This window comes from Protopterus annectens, chromosome 15.part0 (genome assembly GCF_019279795.1).
Source record: "Protopterus annectens isolate FY-2018-M chromosome 15.part0, PAN1.0, whole genome shotgun sequence".
Lineage (NCBI taxonomy): Eukaryota > Metazoa > Chordata > Ceratodontiformes > Protopteridae > Protopterus > Protopterus annectens.
Window position 1 is genome coordinate 537,609,723 of NC_056749.1, and position 21,545 is coordinate 537,631,267.

The 21,545-nt window shown below is 45.1% G+C and overlaps 1 protein-coding gene across 1 annotated transcript in view; it reads left to right on the top strand.

Moving 5' to 3' along the window:
• Positions 1–21,545, top strand: part of LAMP2 (lysosomal associated membrane protein 2) — a gene marked incomplete at its 5' end in the record, with an annotated part of 529,381 nt that overhangs the window by 479,172 nt on the left and 28,664 nt on the right. Inside the window, 1 exon segment of the mRNA XM_044057288.1 lies at positions 9,683–9,850. Coding sequence (XP_043913223.1) covers positions 9,683–9,850 — 168 coding nt within the window.

Below are 21,545 nucleotides of genomic sequence, written 5' to 3' on the forward strand. Positions count from 1 at the left end.
CTTTTTGTTCCCATCATGGTAAGGAGATTCGACTGGGATCAGACCTCATTCCACTAGAGCTACTGCAACTTCTACTGCCTTTCTAAGGTAGCTACAAAGGATATTTTGGAAGCAGCCACTTTGAGTTCAGTACATACTTTTTCTAAACATTACCACCTTCCTCTTTATTCTAAGTCTAGGGCTGGATTTGCCACTGCAATTTTACAGGGCATTTTAGCAGCCCCTAATGCTTTATGATTTTTCCAACCTCCCTTTCCCGTTGCTTTGGGATTCTACCCATAAGTAAGGACTGCAGCAATGTGAGATGAAGAACATAGTACAGTTTTGTACCTACCATAAATGTAGATGTTCGAAGATCCATATTGCTGCAGTCCCTCCTCCTTCCCCTCTGTAGCTTAGCATGGTTATATGGTTTGGGTGATGGCTGTAGTTGGGCATATCTTTTGGGAAGGTACTCTGTATTTTGGCTGTGGCCTTTCTTTTAGGCCTTCTGACATCTGGGGCAAGAAAAGACTGAGGATATGACGTCGGTCATGTGCTTTTATACCCTGACGCTCTGATGTCAGGGCTGTGCGCCCATGACCGACGTCAGCCTAATACTTTGGTATTTGGGCCGACCAAGGACAGCGGACTACCCATAAGTAAGGACTGCAGCAATGTGGATCTTCGAACATCTACATTTATGGTAGGTACAAAACTGTACTTTATGTGGTACATAAACAAGCAAGGGGGCACACATTCCTACCCCCTCTGCAGGCAAGCCATGACTTTGTGGAACACATGACTGACCTACCAAGTACATCTACAGGCACAATTCCTGCCTGGAAAGAAAATTACTCTGGCAGACGAACTAAGCAGAAACCTCATGGACCCTCACGAGTGGAAACTAAATCCACAGGTCTTCAGCATGATAACAAGGAAATGGGGATGCCCAGACATGGATCTTTTTGCCTCCCCTCACAACTGCCAACTACAGAGATTCTGCACAAGGATTTATCACCCACAAGCATGGAAAAGTGGATGCTCTATCATTCAGCTGGAAAACCCTAACAGTTTATGCCTTTCCACCACTGCCACTCCTTCCCAAGGTGCTCCTAAAAGTCAGACAAGAGAAGCCAAAAATTATACTGATTGCCCCAGACTGGCCACACCAGCACTGGTACCCAGTCCTAAAGAACTTGTCTCAAGGCCCAGCCTGGACTTTACCTCAAATTCCTCATCTTCTGACTCAACAAAACAATCAGATCCTGCACAGCCAACTCAGAACCTTAAATCTGGCTGCATGACGGATAATATAGCCACTCTGAACACATCTTTCTCTAAAGCTATTGTGGATGTCATTTTGGAAGCCAGGAGGCCCAGCACCAGGAAATCGTATGCAGAAAAATGGAAGAACCAGGCACAAGGACTTGAACCACTTGTTCCAAATATTCCTCAGATTTTACAATACCTAACTGAGATGCTGGACAAAGGCCTATCCTTCTCATCAATTAAGATATGCCTCTGCAATTTCAGCTCATTACAATACGGAACCTCCTATTTTCTCTCATCCACTGCTAAGACAGTATCTCAGAGGGGCAAAAAACATAAGACCCCCAAGGAGAGCGCAGATGTCTACATGGGACCTCAGCTTTGTCTTAGAAAAGCTCACACTGCCTCCTTTTGAGCCAGCCAATACAGCTGATATAAAATTCCTATCATGGAAAACTGCTCTGCTCCTAGCAGTAACTTCAGCAAGAAGAGTCTCAGAGTTACAGGCACTAATGGCAGTGGAAGCTTTTATCATTTTTCATCCGTACAGGGTTTCTCTAAGGACAAACCCAACATTTATGCCAAAGGTAGTATCTAGTGTGGCTCTTAACCAAACCATTCATTTGCCAACATTTTATCCAAATCCCCAGAATAAAGGGGAGAGACTTCTGCACTCTTTGGACATGCACAGGCAGTTACGCTTCTACTTGAACGAAACAAAAGCTTTCAGGAAAACTGAGCAACTGTGTGTAGCATATGCTGCAGGATCACAATGAAAGGCTATCTCAAAGCAGACTATTTCAAAATAGGACACTGTATTTGTTTCTGCTATGCACAACATGGCAAGTCAGTGCCTAAAAATATTAGGCCACATTCTACCAGGGCAGCAGTCACTTCAGCAGCCTTTCTCAGAGGAGTACCAACCAAGGAAATTTTGGAGGCTGCAACTTGGAGTTCAGTGCACACTTTTACCAAGCATTATCACTTACCCCTTTACTGTAAATCCAGAGCAGGCTTTGCCACTGCAGTTCTGCAGGGCCTCATAGCCACTCCTAATACTGTTTAGACCCAGCCGCCTTACCTCAGCTTTGGGATTCAACCCAAGTGTAATGACTGCAACAGTGATACATGATTAACATAGTGCAGTTGTGTACCTACCATAAATGTAGATGTTCGAGTGTATTCACTGTTGCAGTCCAGGTTACCCACCCTCCATCCCCCCTTTCTTTGCTGGGACTTATCTATACTTCTCTATCCTATACAACCTATTTGCTTGTAGATGAAGGTAGTGTTTTTGTTTTACTGTAGGTTTTTATATGCAATATGTATTGCCTACCTTCTTGGGGGCACCTGACATCTGGGGCAAGGAAAACTGAAGAAAATGGCGTCGACTGCATCTTAAGTACCCCTGGCGCACTAATGTCAGGGAAGAGGCGACAGCAACTGACGCTGGACCAAGACTTTGGAATTCAGGCCGACTGCGGGTAGCCTGCCAGCAGGATAACCCAAGTGTAATGACTGCAACAGCGAATACACTCGAACGTCTACATTTATGGTAGGTACACAACTGTACTTTTCTTGCACCTTGTATCCTTTTTGTAAGGAACCTCTGGTAGCTCCATTTGCTGTATGTGCCTGGTCAGGTACATACCAAAGGGAGCATTGTAGTCTGAGTGGCCTGGTAATGGTAGAGTCCAGTGGGATAATACCCTCTTTGGATCTAGATGCCGTGCCCTGCAAAGTGCTATTGGTGGATGTTCATCGTGCATACAGCTGCAGTCATAACAGATGGGTTCTCCTGCCGTCAGGCGGGTCCTCGGTCGGCCGAATTCCAAAGTCTAGGTCCGGCGTCGGTTGTCGCTTTCTTTCCTGAAGTCAGTGCGACAGGGGTATACAAGACGCAGCCGACGCCATTTTCTTCAGTCATTTTTGCCGTGCGGTGCCCGAAGCAGAAGCAGTTCGCAAGTGCCAGTCGGCCAGCTCCTGAAATTACAAAAATTTGGAAACCAAAGTCTTCTTTAAAGCTAAGTACCCCATTGGGGAAACTTTTCTTGCCTCAGACCGATGTCAGACAAAGTTAACACTTGTATTTCTTGTGGGAAACAAATACCGCATAAGGATTTCCATTCCCTCTTTATACCTTGTTTAGGCCCAGACCACAACGTCTCGGGCTGTCGCTTTTGTGCTACTTTCAATAAACGCACTATTAAGTGTCGGGCGGAGTTCACCCAGCACTTTTATGGTAAAGCTTTTGATTATAAAATGTCGTCTGAGACTCCAACTACCGTTTTGTCCAAAAAACGCAAGGACAAAGACTGACACGCGAGGTCTGCGGTCTCCACCGACACCAAAACCGGCTACACGTGGTCCGGTTGTCAGCAAGGCGCCTACGCAGCCCCTGACTACCGACGACACTTCTCTGGCGGTGTCTTCTGTAACCGAGACCGCAGGTGCCTCGGCCCATACCCTGACTACAGCTACCAAAGCCACTGTGAGTGTTGAGCCTCTTAATGTGGACAGGTCCACTTCCACCCATGGTGTCTTCAGACCCTCATCTTCCTTTTCCATAAAGGCCTTTACTAAGTCCAAATCAGCCATGCATCCCAAAAGGCCTGTTGCACAGGGCCCATCTCCAGGTCCCATGCCTAAAAAGCAGATGCTCAAAATGACTGAGGATTTAATTACTCTTATCAGGGGTTCCCAACCCCCTCCGGACAAGAGACCCAGAGTGGAGGAAGATTCTCCCTCTTCTGACCAGGGTTCCATTATTTCAGAACATTCTGATGAAGAGGAACACTCGTACTCCCCTTTTGAAGATTCTGATGCAGAGCAGTCCATTCCTTCTGTATCCCCCCAGAGGATTTTTCTTTCGGGGAAACCTTGCATACCTTGAGGGAACACTTCCATTGGGAAGGCCAAGATTTTTCAGATTCCAAGAAAAGACTTAGGGAATTTCTTTTGCTACCTCAGCACAGACCTCTGGCGATACCTCCTGTCTTGGACATACTTGATGATGTTTACTCAGAGGCTTGCCTTAATCCGGATTCCCTGCCTCCTGCCCCAGTCAAGCCTGATAGGTACTACAGAGTTCCTAACTCACACCAATTTCTTTACAAAAGCCATAATGCTGACTCTGAAACCATTTCTCAAGGCCCCAAGGGAATGAAGGCCTCCACTGCTAAGAATCAATTACCTTCCGAAAGAGAGTCTAGATCCTTAGAAAGGTGGGGTGAAAAGGTATATACCTCGGCCACCCTAGCCATGAGGGCTCTAAATTGTCAGTTCCATATGCTTAAATATCAGCAGTTTCTGTTATCACAATTAAGGAATAAAATGTCACAACCTGAACAACCAGATTTGAAGGAGTTGCAGGATATGATGCATAGTGCAGAACAAGTGGGTAAACACACCTTACAATGTGGCTGTGATGCTCTAGAGGCCTCAAGTAGAGCTGCTGTTACAGGATCAGTCATTCGTAGACATGCCTGGCTTAGGGAACAAACCTTGCCTGATCATGTTAAAGCTAAACTACTAGATGCTCCTTTACAAAAGGATGTATTATTAGGTACTAATGCTGAGGAGATACTACGGAAAATGGAAGAAAAAGCTAAATCTATGCAAACTGTCAAAGCTTTTCTACAGGTACAACCACCACGTTTTAGCAGAAATTGGCCTTCAAAAAACTGGTCCTTTCCAGCCACGGACAAGCCCCAAAGAGGTAGATACAGGCGCACAAGGGGCAGAGGACAATCTCAAGGATCATATAGAGGCAGACAGTGGCAAACTCCAGCACCAAGAGGTGACGAAGACATTGCACAACAATACAGGAAACAAACCCAATGACTTTCCCCTTTGCATGCCAAGCAAGTCTCAGCTGGCAGCACCCTTGGGAGGAAAGCTGGCATTATTTTCAAAAAATTGGCTTATCACAACAGACAAATGGATCCTGGACATTATAAACAGAGGCTACAGATTTCATTTTCACTCTCTTCCAAAAATGAGAGGCATGCCGAACCTGCCACACAATCAAAGGGCAGAGGCTCAAATACAAATTTCAAAGCTCATGGACATGAAAGCTATTCAAGAGGTACCTACTCACGAACAAGGTCAAGGTTTTTATTCCAGACTATTCCTGGTACCAAGGAAGGGAACCGATTGGAGACCCATTTTGGACTTATCCATCCTAAACACATTTCTACTGCCAAAATTCAAGATGCTCACCTTACAGCAGCTTCTTCCCATGCTGGGCAAGGAGTCTTGGCTGGTAACATTGGACCTCAAGGAGGCATACCTGCATGTCCCAATCAGACAAAACTGCAGAAGATACCTCAGATTTCTTGCAGGTTCAATCCACTACCAATTCTCTGCATTGCCCTTTGGCTTATCTACTGCACCCAGAGTATTCACGAAATAACTGGCATCAGTAATTGCCTACTGCAGACTTCAAGGGATACAAATTTCCCCTTATTTGGACGATTGCCTGATCCAAGCGGGCAGCAAACACATACTTCTGGAACATCTGGCTTATGTAACACGGTTATTGAATTCTCTGGGATACACAGTCAACAAAGAGAAATCCAGGCTAACACCATCTCAGAAAATAATTTTCCTGGGTGCCAACTTGGACACAAACACCCAGATGGCCTATCTTACGCCAGAAAAACAGGGGCAACTAACTCAGTACTTCAAAATACTAGCAAATTGTACCAGGCTAACTGCAAGGAAAATCCTGCAGGCTCTGTGCTTCATGGCATCTTGCATTCTTCTAATCCCATGTGCAAAGTTGTATATGAGGAAACTTCAATGGTACCTAAAAAACCTATGGTCTCAACACAGCCACAGTTTGGAAACAATAATATCACTAATCCCATGTTTGCAAAAGGAATTTCTCTGGTGGGCCCAAGCATGCCAAACAAACACAGGTCTACCATTCTGCAAGCCTCAAGCAAATCAAGTCATCACAACAGACGCCTCAGACTACGCCTGGGGGGCACACATGACGGACAGGGGCATTCAGGGCAAATGGTCCCAAAAGGAAAAGCACCTTCACATCAATCAAAAGGAGATGCTAGCAGTGATAAATGCAATTACAGCTTTCAAGGACCTCCTGCATCCAGGGCAATTATTGATAAGAACAGACAACACCACAGTAATGTGGTACATAAACAAGGAGGAACACATTCATACCCCCTGTGCAGGCTGGCCATGTCACTTTGGAACATTCCATCCAAAGGCCTGGAGAGTGGACACCCTTTCTTTCAGTTGGGCAGCACGGACCGTTTACGCCTTCCCACCTTTGCCTCTTCTGCCCAAGGTGCTCTTGAAAGCAAGAGCAGACAGACCGAAGATGATACTGATTGCTCCAGACTGGCCAAGAGAACACTGGTACCCACTCCTGAGGAGCCTAACGCATTCTCCTCCCTGGACCCTACCTCTAATGCCTCTACTTCTGACTCTGCACAGCTACAAAACTCTTCACAGTCAGCTGAAAACACTCAATCTGGCTGCATGGAAAATTCCTTAACACCACAACAGACTCTACTCTCCAAGGAGGTGCAGGATGTCATTTTGGAGGCCAGAAGGCCATCTACTAGAAAGGCTTACTCCGCAAAATGGAAACTGTTTTGCGCTTGGAATGAGAAAAAAGGCCAGGATCCTAGAAAACTGAATTTGCCTCAGATATTACAGTATCTAGCTGAGCTGTTGAACAGTGGACTTTCATTTTCCTCCAAAATCCATGCCTCAGCCATTTCTGCAGAATACAACACTGGTCCACCCTTATTCTCCCACCCACTCTTAAGACAGTTCCTCAGAGGGGCTAAGAATATAAGACCTCCAAGGAAACAACCAATACCAACCTGGGATCTTAATTACGTTCTAGAAAAATTAACATTGCCTCCCTTTGAACCAGCTGCCTCAACAGATTTGCAATATTTGTCCTGGAAAACAGCTTTCCTTCTGGCCATTACCTCAGCTCGTAGGGTTTCGGAACTACAAGCCCTCATGGCTGTGCAGCCCTTTCTCATCTTCCATCAGGACAGGGTTTCTCTACGAACCAACCCGTCATTTATGCCTAAGGTAGTATCCAGGGTAGCTTTAAATCAGGCCATACACTTGCCTACCTTTTACCCCAATCCTCAAAACAAAGGTGAAAGGCTGCTACATTCCTTAGACATCCATAGACAGCTACGTTACTATTTGGACAGAACAAAGCCTTTCAGGAAATCAGAACAACTCTTTGTGTCCTATGCTGTAGGAGCTCAAGGGAAGCCAATTTCCAAATAGACAATTTCAAAATGGATAGGCCACTGCATATGGTTTTGTTACTCCTTTCATGGTAAATCTGTACCTGCAGGCATCAGATCCTACTCCACAAAGGCCACAGCTACCTCTGCAGCCTTCCTCAGAGGAGTCCCTACCAAAGATATTTTGGAGGCAGCCACTTGGAGTTCTGTGCATACCTTCACTAAACACAAACACTTACCTTTATACTCCAAAACTAGAGCAGGCTTTTTGCCACTGCTGTGTTGCAGGGCATTCTGGCTCCTCCCAGTTCCACCTAGTGCCTACCACCCTGTGCGTAGCTTTGGGATTCTACCTATCTGTTATGACTGCAGCTGTATGCACGATGAACATAGTACAGTTTTGTACCTACCATAAATGTAGATGTTAGAGTGCTAATACAGCTGCAGTCCAGGTTTCCCTCCCTCCTTCCCCTCTGGGTACAGACCTAGTGGCTAACTCCTCATCTTACAACTTGATTGGGTTATCCTTCTATGGTGTATTTGCTTGCAACTACTGGTTTTTGATTATATTGCAATGCATGATTGTATATTATATATATATATATATATATATATATATATATATATATATCTCGTCGGCTGTGTCTTGTATACCCCTGTCGCACTGCCGTCAGGAAAGAAAGCGACGACAACCGACGCCGGACTTAGACTTTGGAATTCGGCCGACCGAGGACCCGCCTGACAGCAGGAGAACCCATCTGTTATGACTGCAGCTGTATTAGCTCTCTAACATCTACATTTATGGTAGGTACAAAACTGTACTTTTCTGCTAGTAAATTCTGATGTGCTTACTAGTGTTACAGCCTCAGTGCAACCTTATCTCGGTTATCTTTAGGAAATGCTTAAGAAAGTAAGCATTGGTTTATTTTCAGGTAATGTGCAAGTTGTTGTTTTTTTTTTTTACAAACCTTAAAAATTCAGTTAACCTAGCTTTAAAATATAGCATGGCATCCTGTTAAAATGAAGGCAGTTTAAGTACAGCATGTAAAAAGAGCAGTTCAAGAACTAAATTCTTCTACGGCAAGCATTCTTGTAATGTTAAGTTTATAGGTTTTGTAAATTCCTTGGTGGTTTTCCTCATTTTTGTTATCATAAGGTTTTAAAGACTGAGTGCCAGTTTTACTACTCGTGCTAAGAAGAGTTTTTCTTGTAGGCGTTTCAGTTGCTATCGAAGCATCTGCCATTGCTGTTCTTTCCTTGTGTAATGGAGGTATCAGCTCACATAGGCTGTAGGCCTGCCCCAAGTACTGGGGAGTGACCATTGTCCGGTTTCTTTTCTTTTGCAGATGTTGCCAAATTTGCAGAAACATTTCTCACCGCAATCTATGTAGTCTGTACAGCTGAGTACCTGGAAGTTGAGTATTAATGCAAGCAAAAACTGCAAGCTTATGTGCTTTGATAGACAGAATCCAATAAAAACACGTAATTCCAAGAATGGTCCTATATAGTCACCCCCCCATTTAATCATGTAATTCTGCAGTGAATCCTGAAAGACCGTTCAGAATCTGGCCATCACACTACTGAATTATGTAGCTAAAGGACTGGATTCTTGACATGTGGAAGTCATTCTGTTTCTACTCTGAGTACTTTGTCCACTTCTAATGGCTTTACAGTTGCCAAGTGGTATGAGTTGATAGTGCAGCTGTTTTTCACCAAAATGAATGGCAAGAAGAGTAACGTTTTTTTAACTCTCATACAAACTAGGAGAAATAAAGTAGAGGGAGGAGACGGACTGATTTGACTGATATACCAAGGAAAGGATATGTGGTGCATGACTGAAGGAAGTGGGTGTTTCCTGTTGTGGGAGTTTGAACTGCCAGAGACACTAGTATAGTTTAGGCTGAGGGATACTTGGGAGTGCTTGAAAAGATAATGAGGGAAAGGTGGAGACTGAGTAAACACTTATCACCCCAGATGGCTGATTGTTTAGCAGGCCTTACATTAACAGTTTTGCTTTTGTGTATTTCAAAGTAAGAAACTTGAGTACTGTTTTTATACAGCATGTTTGTATGTCTGCCTTTTTACCTGCGCAAGAAAGGTGTCGGTAAGTGTGTGTGTTGTAAAAATTGAGACAGTTTGAAAAATGTTATTTTCAGCTTAATTGATCAGACTTGTGTTTTTGTTAGATCCATTTTCAGGTGGCAATGACAGTCTGAACTACTGGCAAGCATCCGTGGGGAGTTCATACATGTGCAACAAAGAGCAAAGGATTGTTGTCACAGAAAACATTACACTTAGTACATTCAGTCTACAAGTTCAGCCCTTCAGTGTTACAAAAGGAAATTTTTCCAAAGGTGAGAATTAATGTCATCTGTTTAAAGCCTCTATATTTAAATTCTTTGTTTGAGTTACTGGTACTTAATATTCACACTAGTGCGGAGTGTGACACTTTTGACTCCTTCCTTCGGCATAACTATTAAATGAATAGCAATTAAGTCTGCTTTGGAGCAAAAATTGCTTTATTACCATTTAAATTTTGAAGTTGAATAGAACTATAAACTGAAATATTACTTTCCTCAGATCCCTCAGTTTATATGACTTAAGATGTTGGTCTGGCTGTGTACTGCCGTTCTTCACCTAAATAGTTTTCTTCCCAACAAGGTTAAAAGTTTGTCTAGATGCCTAGGCATTACCAAGTAGTTGGATATGCATACCCCTGCAAGTAGTCATATAGCAAAGGGGATGGGTTAAGGGGCATGGTTGGCAGGTAGTGCAGTGTCAGCATTCACTCCCATACTGTCATAGTTTATTTTGGCAGTCCTTTAGTAATACAGAGCTTAGTGTCATTGTAGATGTACATTGTAGCAAACTTTTCTAGAAATGTAGTGATTTGATTGCTGCAGTATTTTCAGATTTGAGGGCTTTTTTCCCTCCTGTCGAGAGACAGAGACCTAGGTATTGTACAAGTGGATTTACCTGTCAATATCAGAATTGGTTTTGTGCTTCATTAAAGATTCTTGCTTTCTGCCATCTTGAGCTTCCTGGCTATGGACCCCACCCCAATACCTTTGCTCTAAACCTTCAGTAGAGCAGATGTTCGTGTTTCACTGTTGCAGTCATCACATTTGGGTTTATCTGCCTGCAGGTAGCCCTCAGCCGGCCTGAATGACGGAGTCTTCAGATTTCTGCATCCGATGCTGTCACTTTTTCCGTGACGTCAGGGGTATAAAACACGCAGCAAGCACCATTATATCAGTCATTATTGCCATGTGGTGCCCGAAGCAGAAGCATTTCGCAAGTGCCGGTCGGCCGACTCCTGAAATTTTCATTTTCGAGTTTCGGACCTGAAGTCTTCAAAAAGACAAGTACCCCATTGGGAATCCTTTTTTCTTGCTCTAACCGATGTCAGAAAAAAAATAACAGTTGTCTTGCCTATGGAAAGCAAATAGCTTATAGAGATTTTCATTCTTATTGCATCACCCTGTTTAGGCCCAGACCAAGACCACGAAGTCCCCCGTTGTCGCTTTTGTGCCTTTTTCAACTCCCAAACTATTCGTCGTAGAACTATTTTTGTAACTAAATACTTCGTTTTCGATCTCCATACTCCAAAATGGCTTTAAGCCATCTGACTACCGATCTTCCAAAAAAAGTAAGGATAAAGACAGACCGCATAGGTGCAAAACTGCGGACGACGCTTCCGTTAAGCTAGTCGCCAATTCGCCGGTACTCAGGCACGTTTGCAGCCCCTGATACCCGCTACTACAGATTTGCAGGCCTCTACTGATACCCGTTTGGAGTCCAGTATGCCGTGAGATGCTTCGACTATGGAAACTGCGGATGTCTCTACCTTGGATGGGTCTGGAGCCGCTGTGCAGGCACCGGCTTCTGAGGGTGTATTCAGGCCTACCGATTTTCATATTTTTGTTTCAAACTAAGAATACCGAATTTGTCAGGCCTAAAGCTCGCACTACGCTTAGAAAACAGACTACCAAAATGCATTTTCAGGCCCATATGCCTCAAAACAATTATTAGAATGGCTGAAGACCTTATTACCTTAATTAAGGGAAGCCAGCCTTCCCCCTCTAAGAGACCTAAAACTGATTTTCTTTTTGATTCTTCTGACCAGGAATCTGATATATCTGTTCCTTCTACCAGGAATTTACCCTTTTATCTACTTATGACAATTCTGATGCAGAGGATTCCATTCCCACTGCTTCCCCTCCAGAAGATTTTTCTTTTGGGGAAACCTTGCATATCCTTAGGGAGCATTTCTGCTGGGAAAATCCCAAAAGAGACGTTGGGAATTTTTAATCCTGCTTCAGCTCAGACCTCTAGCTATCCCTCCTGTTCTGGAGACTGTAGTTGATGTTTTCTTGGAATCCAGCCTTACCCCGAACACTTTGCCTCCAGCTCCCAGGAAACCTGACCGGTACTACAGAGTACCTGACTCTCACAAATTCCTCTTCAAGAATCCTACTGCGGATCCAGAGAACATTTCCCAAGGACCTAAAGGCAATAAGGCTACTACTGCCAAAAATCCTACCTCTTCTGATAGGGGCTCTAGAGCTTTAGACAGGTGGGGTAAGAAGGTATACACTTCTGCTACTTTGGCCATTAGGGATTTAAATTGCCAGTTTCATATGTTTAAGTATCAGAAGCATATTATGGGATTAATTAAACGGAAAATTATGTTGATTCCTGACTGTGCTGAACGCAAAGATTTGCAAGAGTTGATGCCTTCTGCTGACCAAGTTGGTAAGTCTACTTTGCAATGTGGTTTTGATGCTTTAGAAGCATCTTGCAGGGCTGCTGTCACTGGATCTGTATTTAGAAGGTACGCTTGGCTTAAGGAACAAAACTTGCCAGATCATGTTAAAGCTAAATTACTGGATGCCCCCTTAAACCAAGAGTGTCTTTTTGGAAACAAAGCAGAGGTCCTCAAAAGGATGGGGGAAAAAGCTAAATCTATGCAAACTGTTAAAGATTTCTTACAAGTACAGCCACCTAGATTTAGTAGGCATTGGCATTCAAAGAACTGGTCCTTTCCAGTCCCTTCTGGGCCTTCGCAGTCCAAACCTAGGAGCAGCAGATCTCCAAGACTTCAGTCTCAGGCTATGCACAGATCTAAGCAGTGGGGGGCTCCCACTCCCAAAGCAGGGAGTAATAAGCCACCCCCTATGGAAAAATGGCACAATGACTTCTTAACTCTTCCAAGCCTTGCTCAACTACTTGCTCCCTTATGAGGAAAGCTCACTTTGCATGCAAAAAACTGGGAAATCATTCCCCAAGACAAATAGTTTTAAACATAGTTTCTCTATACAGATTCCATTTCCACTCACTCCCAACCCCAAGTGAATGGCCAGACCTCCCCCCAAACCAGTGGGCGGAGGCCCAAAGACAAGTACTCTCTCTCCTCAGTATCCAGGCTGTTCAGCCTATCTCAGCAGATCAAAGGGGACAAGGTTTTTATTCAAGACTGTTCCTGGTTCCCAGAAAAGAAAACTCCTGGCATCCTATCCTGGACCTCTCTATTCTCAGCACCTTTCTGGATGTTCCAAAATTGAAAATGCTAACTCTTCAACAGCTTCTTCTTATGCTAGCCAAGGACGCCTGGCTGGCAACCTTAGACCTAAAAGAAGCTTAGCTGCACATCCCAATAAAGGAATTGTGCAGAAAATACCTACGCTTCAGGGCAGGCTCCATGCACTGTCAATTCTCTGCACTTCCCTTTGGCTTATCTACTGCGCCCAGGGTATTCACAAAGTGCCTGGCTCCAGCCATTGCATTTTGCAGGCAGAGAAGTATTCAGATTTACCCATACTTGGATGACTGCCTGATCCAGGCAGAGAGTCAGGGCTTACTTTTACAACACTTGGCATTTGTATAGAGGCTTGTAACTTCACTGGGGTACACCATCAACGAGAAAAAAAATCACACCTACTACCCTGCCAACAGATTGTATTCCTGGGAGCAAGCTTGAACACAACTTCCCCAGATGGTATTCCTTACTCCCGAGAAACAAATTTATTTGACAGCCTACTTCAAGCTTCTGGCCACAAGAACCCATCTATCCGCAAGGAAAATCCTGCAAGCCCTGGGGTTCATGGCCTCTTGCATTCTGTTAATTACATATGCAAGACTGCATATGAGGAAACTTCAATGGTATCTAAAAAAGTCTTTGTCAGCATTCTCAGGACCTGAAAACAGTGATTCCTATCATTCCTTGTCTAAGGGTAGAATTCCTTTGGTGGGCAGAGGCCTGCTACCACAAGGGACTCCCCTTCACTCCACCCCCTGCCACCCACACACTAACAGACGCATCAGACTATGCATGGGGGGCTCACCTGGTAAGGCAGTGCATTCAGGGCAAATGGAACCCAAATCAGATGCACCTGCATATCAATCAAAAAGAAATAGCTGTACAGAATGCTCTGACAGCCTTCAAAGACCTTATTCTTCTAGGACAACTATTGGTAAAGACAGACAACACTACAGTTATGTGGTACATAAGCAGGGGGGAACCCATTCTTACCCACTCTGCAGACTAGCCATGGCTCTGTGGAACACAGCCTTTGAGATACCAAGTGAACCTATGATCTCAGTTCCTGCCAGGCAAACTACATTCACTGGCAGATGACTTGAGCAGAAATGTCATGGACCCACACGAATGGAAACAAACCCAAAATATTCAAGCTCTTGAGGAACAAATGGGGGATGCCAGAGGTAGACCTGTTTGCGTCCCCTCACAATTACCAATTTAACAAATTTTGCACCAGAACTCCCCACAGTCTAGCTTGGAAAGTGGATGCCCTGTCCTTTACCTGGGAAGACCTCTGTTTATGCCTTTCCCCCTCTGCCTCTCCTCTCGAAGGTTCTACTAAAGATCAAACATGACAAGCCAAGGACAATATTGATTGCACCCGACTGGCCACGCCAGCACTGGTACCCCCTTCTGCGCAGTCTGACAGTGCTTCAAGCATGGCACTTGCCTCAGACCCCCTTCCCTGCTGTCCCAGCGGGCGGGCCAGATTCTGTACCCTCCGCTTATAGGTTCATAGGTTGGTACTAGGCTATCAGCCCTAGGGCCTATATAAGCCTAGCCATAACAATTCCCTGGCTATTTCTTCCCACACTGTTTACTTCCCTAGACTCCTGTCTAGCAGGGCGACTGACATGATCCTCGGGGTGAATTTCCTTTCTCCCATCCAGTCGTCAAGGTTCCTTTTGAAGAGGGCCAAAGAGGCACTCTGCTTGACATGTATGGGCAATCTATTCCAGAGTCTCGGGAGTCTCTGGGTCAGGAACCTATCCCTCCAGCATGTTTTGTTTATTGTGATGACAAGGTTTAGATCCCTGGAGCGTGTGGCTCTGAGGGATTGGGATTTCTTTAAGTGTAGCATGTCCAACAGCTCTGGGTTTGACATCACCTTGTATGCTAAGCAGAGATAGCCTCTGAGTAGACGATATGCAACAGAGTATAGCTGGAGTTTTTTAAGGCGGTCAGCATAGGGCATCTACTTTCTGCCTGTGGTTCTTTTAGTGAGGTATTTCTGTGGCGTTTCCAGTTGTTGCAGATGTCTTGAGAGGTACATACCAACCTGGGCATTGTAGTCTATAATGGGTCTAATGAGGGATGAGTACAGTGGGACAATGGCCCCCTTTTTTCTGGGTGAAAAGCCTTTAGTGATGAGGTGTGCCACATAGAAGGATTTCCTGACTCTTGTGGCGATGTGGTTATCTAAGGTGAGACCCCTGTCCACCTGTGTCCCTAAGTCTCATCATACTTTCGGTGTTTAGTGTACTGCCACCTATATGGTAATTCATGGATACATGTTTTTTCCCCAAAGGGGATAACTATACATTTCTTGGCATTGAGCTTGAGTCCATGGCTCTAGCACCAGGCATCTGTTTCTGTAAGGCCCTTTTGTAGCGTATCCACATCATTTGGGGATTCAATAATGGTACTTCACTTGTCTGGAGCCGGATTTGGAGTCTGCTACTTTTACAGTATGGGATGTTCATCGTGCTATGCTGCTGCAGTCATCACACTTGGGTTATCCTGCCGTCAGGCGGTCCCGCAGTCAGCCTGAATTCCAAAGCCTTGGTCCAGTGTCTGTTGTCGTCACTTCTTCCCTGACGTCAGTGCGGCAGGGGTATAAAAGAGGCAGCCGACGCCATTTTCTTCGGTCTTTCTTGCCGCGTGGTGCCCGAAGTAGAAGCAGTTCGCAATGGTCGGTCAGCCAGCTTCTGAGATTTTTCGAACAGAATTTCAGCCGAAGTCTTCTATAAAGATATGTACCCCGTTGGGGAAACTTTTCTTGCCTCAGACCGATGTCAGACAAAGTTAATTGTATTTCTTGTGGGAAGCAAATACCTCATAAGGATTTTCATTCTTATTGTATTCTTTGCCTAGGCCACGACTTTTCTGGTTGTTGGTTTTGCGCTAGGTTCAATAAACTCACTATTAAGCGTCGGGCTGATACCGCCCGACATTATTTTGGCAGAAAATTCAACTGCATTATGTCGTCGGAACCTCCGACTACCACTGTTTAAAAAACGCAAGGACAAAGACCGGCAGCCTAGACCAGATACCGAGGTCTCAGGTCTGCCGCCAGATCTTCGGTATTCAGTGAGGTGCCTACGCAGCCCCTGACTACCGCAGATTTAGAAAATACGACTACCTCTCAGTCAGAATCTACTGGGCCACTGGAAGCCAGTTCCTCCTCAACTCGAGGACACCAGCCCTGGCGGCGATCCGGAGACTATGGACAGGCCTTCGGTTTCAGAAGGCATCTTGAAACCTACTACTCTTTACGTTAAGTCATACGCTAAGCTTCCAAAGGTTAAGAAACCGGGTCCACAGACTCCCACACAGGCCCCTATGCCTAAAAAAACAGATGCTCAAAATGGCAGACGCCCTGATTACCCTTATCAGAGGTTCCCAGCCCCCTCCTGACAAAAAGCCTAGACTGGTGGAAGTTTTACCACCTCCTGACCAGGAATCCATTTCCTCAGTAGACTCTGAGGAACAGGATTACCCCTTCCCTCTCTGTGAAGACTCAGATGCTGAGGAGTCTATTCCCTGTGTCCCCCCCCCCCCCCCTGAAGACTTCTCTTTTGTGGAAACCCTGCACACCATGAGAGCATTTCCACTGGGAAGGGCAAGATTACTCCGACTCCAAGAAAAGACTCCGTGAGTTTCTTTTTCTGCCTCAGCATAGACCCCTAGCCATTCCTCCTGTTTTGGACATTCTGGATGATGTCTACACTGAATCCAGTCTAAATCCAGATTCCTTACCTCCAGCACCACCTAAACCAGACAGATACTATCGAGTCCCTGACTCTCAAGTTTTTATATAAAAGCCCTGCTGCAGACCCAGAAACCATTTCCCAGGGTCCCAAAAGGATTAAGGCCTCTACTGCTAAGACTTCACTACCTGCGGAAAGAGATTCCAGGGCATTAGAAAGATGGGGGGAAAAAGTGTATACCTCTGCCACTTTGGCCATGAGGGCATTAAACTGCCAATTCCACATGATTAAATACCAGCAGTACTTACTTACTCAGTTAAAACAGAAAATGATCCCTCAAACAGAGCAACTAGATTTCAAAGGGATGCAAGATTTGTTGCATGCAGCAGAACAAGTGGGAAAACATACCCTGCAGTGTGGTTTTGATTCTTTGGAGGCCTCATGTAGAGCAGCAGTCACAGGGTCTGTAATACGTAGACATGCTTGGCTAAAAGAGCAGACCTTACCAGAACATGTCAAAGCAAAGTTACTGGATGCTCCACTGCAAAAGGATGCGGCGTTTGGTGTCAAAGCAGAGGAAGTTTTAAAGAAGATGGAAGAAAAGGCAAAATCAATGCAAACAGTTAAAGATTTTTTACAGGTAGAACCTCCTCGCTTCAGCAGAAACTGGTCAGCAAAAAACTGTTCCTTTCCTGCTTCAGACAGACCCCAAAGGGGCAGGTACAGACGCCCTAGGGGCAGAGGCCAGGCACAGGGTACCTTCAGGCCTAAGACAGTGGCAAACCACAACTCAGAGGGGGAGACGACAGATCTCAACCCTTCAGAAAACAAACTCTGTCTTTCCTCTTCGCCTGCCAAGCAAAATTGCCCAGGCAGCACCTCTAGGAGGAAAACTGGCTCTTTTCCCACAAAATTGGCACATCATAACAAAGGACAAGTGGGTTCTGGATATTATTACCCGAGGCTACAGATTTCATTTTCACACTTTACCACGGATGAGAGGCATGCCAAATCTGTCAACAAACCAATGGGCAGAGGCACAAAAAAGCAAATTTCAGCTCTCATGAACATGAAAGCAGTTCAAAAGGTACCCGCAAGGTCAAGGATTTTACTCAAGACTGTTTCTAGTACCAAGAAAGGACAAAGCCTGGTGACCCATCTTAGACCTTTCAATTCTAAACACGTACCTGGACATTCCCAAATTCAAAATGCTCACACTACAGCAGCTTCTTCCCATGCTGGGCAAGGAGTCTTGGCTGGTAACGGTGGACCTACAAGAGGCATACCTACATGTCCTTATCAGACAAGATTGCAGAAGATACCTCAGATTTTTGGCAGGCACAACGCATTATCAATTCTCTGCATTGCCCTTTGGCTTATCTACTGTGCCCAGAGTATTCACGAAATGCCTGGCATCAATAATTGCATACTGCAGACGGCGAGGAATACAAATTTATTCATATCTGGACGACTGCCTGATCCAAGCGGACAGCAAAGACATCCTACTACAGCATCTGGCATTTGTAACAAAGTTGCTAAGTTGCCTAGGGTACACAGTAAACAAAAAGAACTAAAAACTAATACCCTCACAAGAAATAATTTTCCTGGGTGCCAGCTTGAATACAATGGCCCAGATGGCTTACCTCACGCCAGACGATCAAAAACAACTGGCTCAGTACTTCAGAAAGATGGCAACTTCTACCCAGCTCACTGCAAGGAAATTCCTGCAGGCATTGGGGTACATGGCATCCTGCATTCAACTAATTGCATATGCAAGGCTGCATATGAGAAAACTACAATGGTACCTAAAAAGTGTATGGTCCCAACACAGACACAGCCTCGAAGCAACTATAACTCTCATTCCCTGGCTTCAAAAAGAGTTTCTATGGTGGGCTCAAGCATGCCAAGCAAACAAGGGCCTTCCTTTTGTCTCACCTCCACCAAACCAAACCTTGATAACAGATTAATCAGACTACACCTGTGGTGCAATAATGGCAGGACAAATGCATACAGGGCAAATGGTCTGCAAAACAAAGGCAACTACACATCAATCAAAAGGAGATGCTAGCTGTAAAATATGCACTAACAACCTTCAAGGACCTTTTGCATCCAGGACAACTTCTAATAAGGACGGACAATACCACAGTTATGTGGTACATAAACAAACAAGGAGGGACGCACTCCTACCCACTATGCAGACAGGCAATGGACTTGTGACCAAGTACAACTGCAAGCACAATTCCTGCCAGGAAAAGAAAACATTTTGGCAGACAAATTAAGCAGAAATTTGACAGACCCTCACGAGTGGAGACTACACCCACAAGTATTCTCAATGATAACTCAAAGGTGGGGACCACCAGACATAGATCTGTTTGCCTCAACCAACAGTTGCCAGCTACAAAAATTTTGCACAAGGACTTATCCCCTGGCCTGGAAAGTGGATGCCATATCATTCAGTTGGACAGCATTGTCAGTCTACGCCTTCCCACCTCTGCCTGTACTCACCCAGGTATTACTGAAAGCCAGATCAGAGAGACCACAGATGATCCTCATTGCTCCGGACTGGCCACGTCAACATTGGTACCCACTACTACGAAACTTGACTCGCAGCCCTCCATGGATCTTACCTCAATTCCCTCTGCTGTTAACCCAACAAAACTCTCAGATCCTTCACAGTCAGCTAAGGACCTTAAATCTAGCTGCATGGAAAATACCTTAAATTATCAAACGACAATTCTCTCAAAGGACGTCCAGAATGTCATTTTGGAGGCCAGGAGGCCCAGCACCAGAAAAACTTACTCAGACAAATGGAAAATATTTTGTGTATGGAGCAAGGCCAGAAGCCTAAACCCTGGCATCCCAGATATTCCGCACATACTCCAGTATCTATCTGAGATGCTACACAAAGGCCTTTCTTTCTCATCCATAAAGATCCATGCTTCAGCCATTTCAGCTCAATATGATACGGTTCCTCCCATTTTCTCTCATCCTTTAAGGCAGTTTCTCAGTGGGGCATAAAATGACCCCCCAGAAAACCACCAACTCCAACTTGGGATCTAAATTTTGTTCTGGAAAAGTTAACACTTCCTCCTTTCGAACCAGCCTTTTCAGCAGAGCTTCAATACTTGTCGTGGAAGACAGCCCTGCTGCTGGCTATCACCTCAGCATGCAGAGTCTCAGAACTGCAGGCACTTATTGCAGTGGAGCCTTTCATCATTTTCCATCAGGACAGAGTATCTTTATGCACCAACCCTTCATGCCAAAGGTAGTATCCAGTGTGACTCTCAGACCATACACTTGCCCACCTTTTATCCAAACCCACAGAATAAGACTCCTTCACTCTTTGGACAATCACAGACAGTTGCGTTACTATTTGGACAAGACAAAGGCCTTCAGAAAATCTGACCAACTCCTTGTATCCTATGCACCAGGCTCGGAAGGAAAGGCTATTTCAAAACAGACCATCTCCAAATGGATAGCACATTGCATCCGCTTTTGCTACTCACCACGAGAAAGCAGTGCCTGCTAGTATTAGGTCTCACTCTACCAGGGCTACAGCAGCCTTCCTCCGAGGAGTCCCAACAAAGGACATTCTGGAGGCAGCTACCTGGAGTTCAGTGCCCACCTTCACCAAGCATTACCACCTTCCTCTGTACTCAAAAACCAGAGCTGGGTTTGCCACTGCAGTTCTGCAGGGCATCTTAGCTGTACCTAAACGAGTTTAGCTCCTACCACCCAACCATAGCTTTGGGACTCTACCCAAGTGTGATGACTGCAGCAGCATAGCACGATGAACATAGTACAGTTTTGTACCTACCATAAATGTAGATGTTTGAGTGGTTATGCTGCTGCAGTCCAGGTTAACCTTCCTCCATCTCCTCTACCTAACAAGGCTTTTCTTATACCTCCATGTACTTCAACCTTTGGGATGCATGTCTATATGGTGTATTTGCTTACAACTAGTACCATTGTTTTGCACTAAGGTATGTTTTGCAAGCTTCTTATTTTGCCTTCTTAGTTTGGGGCACCTGACATCTGGGGCAAGAAAAACTGAAGAAAATGGCGTCGGCTGCCTCTTTTTTATACCCCTGCCGCACTGATGTCAGGGAAGAAGCGATGACAACCGACGCCAGACCAAGGCTTTGGCATTCAGGCCGACTGCGGGACCGCCTGACGGCAGGATAACCCAAGTGTGATGACTGCAACAGCATAACCACTCGAACATCTACATTTATGGTAGGTACAAAACTGTACTTTCTATCAGTAAGCCAGTTAGCAACCCATTGGGTGACGTAGGGATTAATGCCCAGCTTAGTAAGTTTATCTATGATTCCAGAGTGGGGGATGGTGTCAAAGGCCTTGGCAAGGTCTAGATAGGCCGTGTGGGCCACCTTACCCTTGTCCATGGCTCTGGAGACTGATTCGAAGAAGTCAGTCAGGTTCTGGAGACAAGATCAGCCCTTCACGAACCCAAACTGGGTGGGGTCCAGTGTTTGAAGGTTGCCAATGTCTTTGTTTATAAGTTCCATGATAATACACTCCATGGCCTTGCAAAGAAGGCTTGTCAGACTGATGGGCTGGTAGTTTCCGGGATCCAAGGTGGATCCCCCTTTGGAGTGGGATAACCGTAGTTCTGCGCCACTCAGTGGGCATGAAACCTGAGGTGAGGCTATGATTAAACATGACACTTAGGTGAGGTGCCAGTTCATATTGTAGTTCATGTAGTACACAGCCCGGGATGTCATCTGGTCCCATGGATGCTGTATTCTTAACTTTGGAGAGTGCGTTTTTTACCTTTGT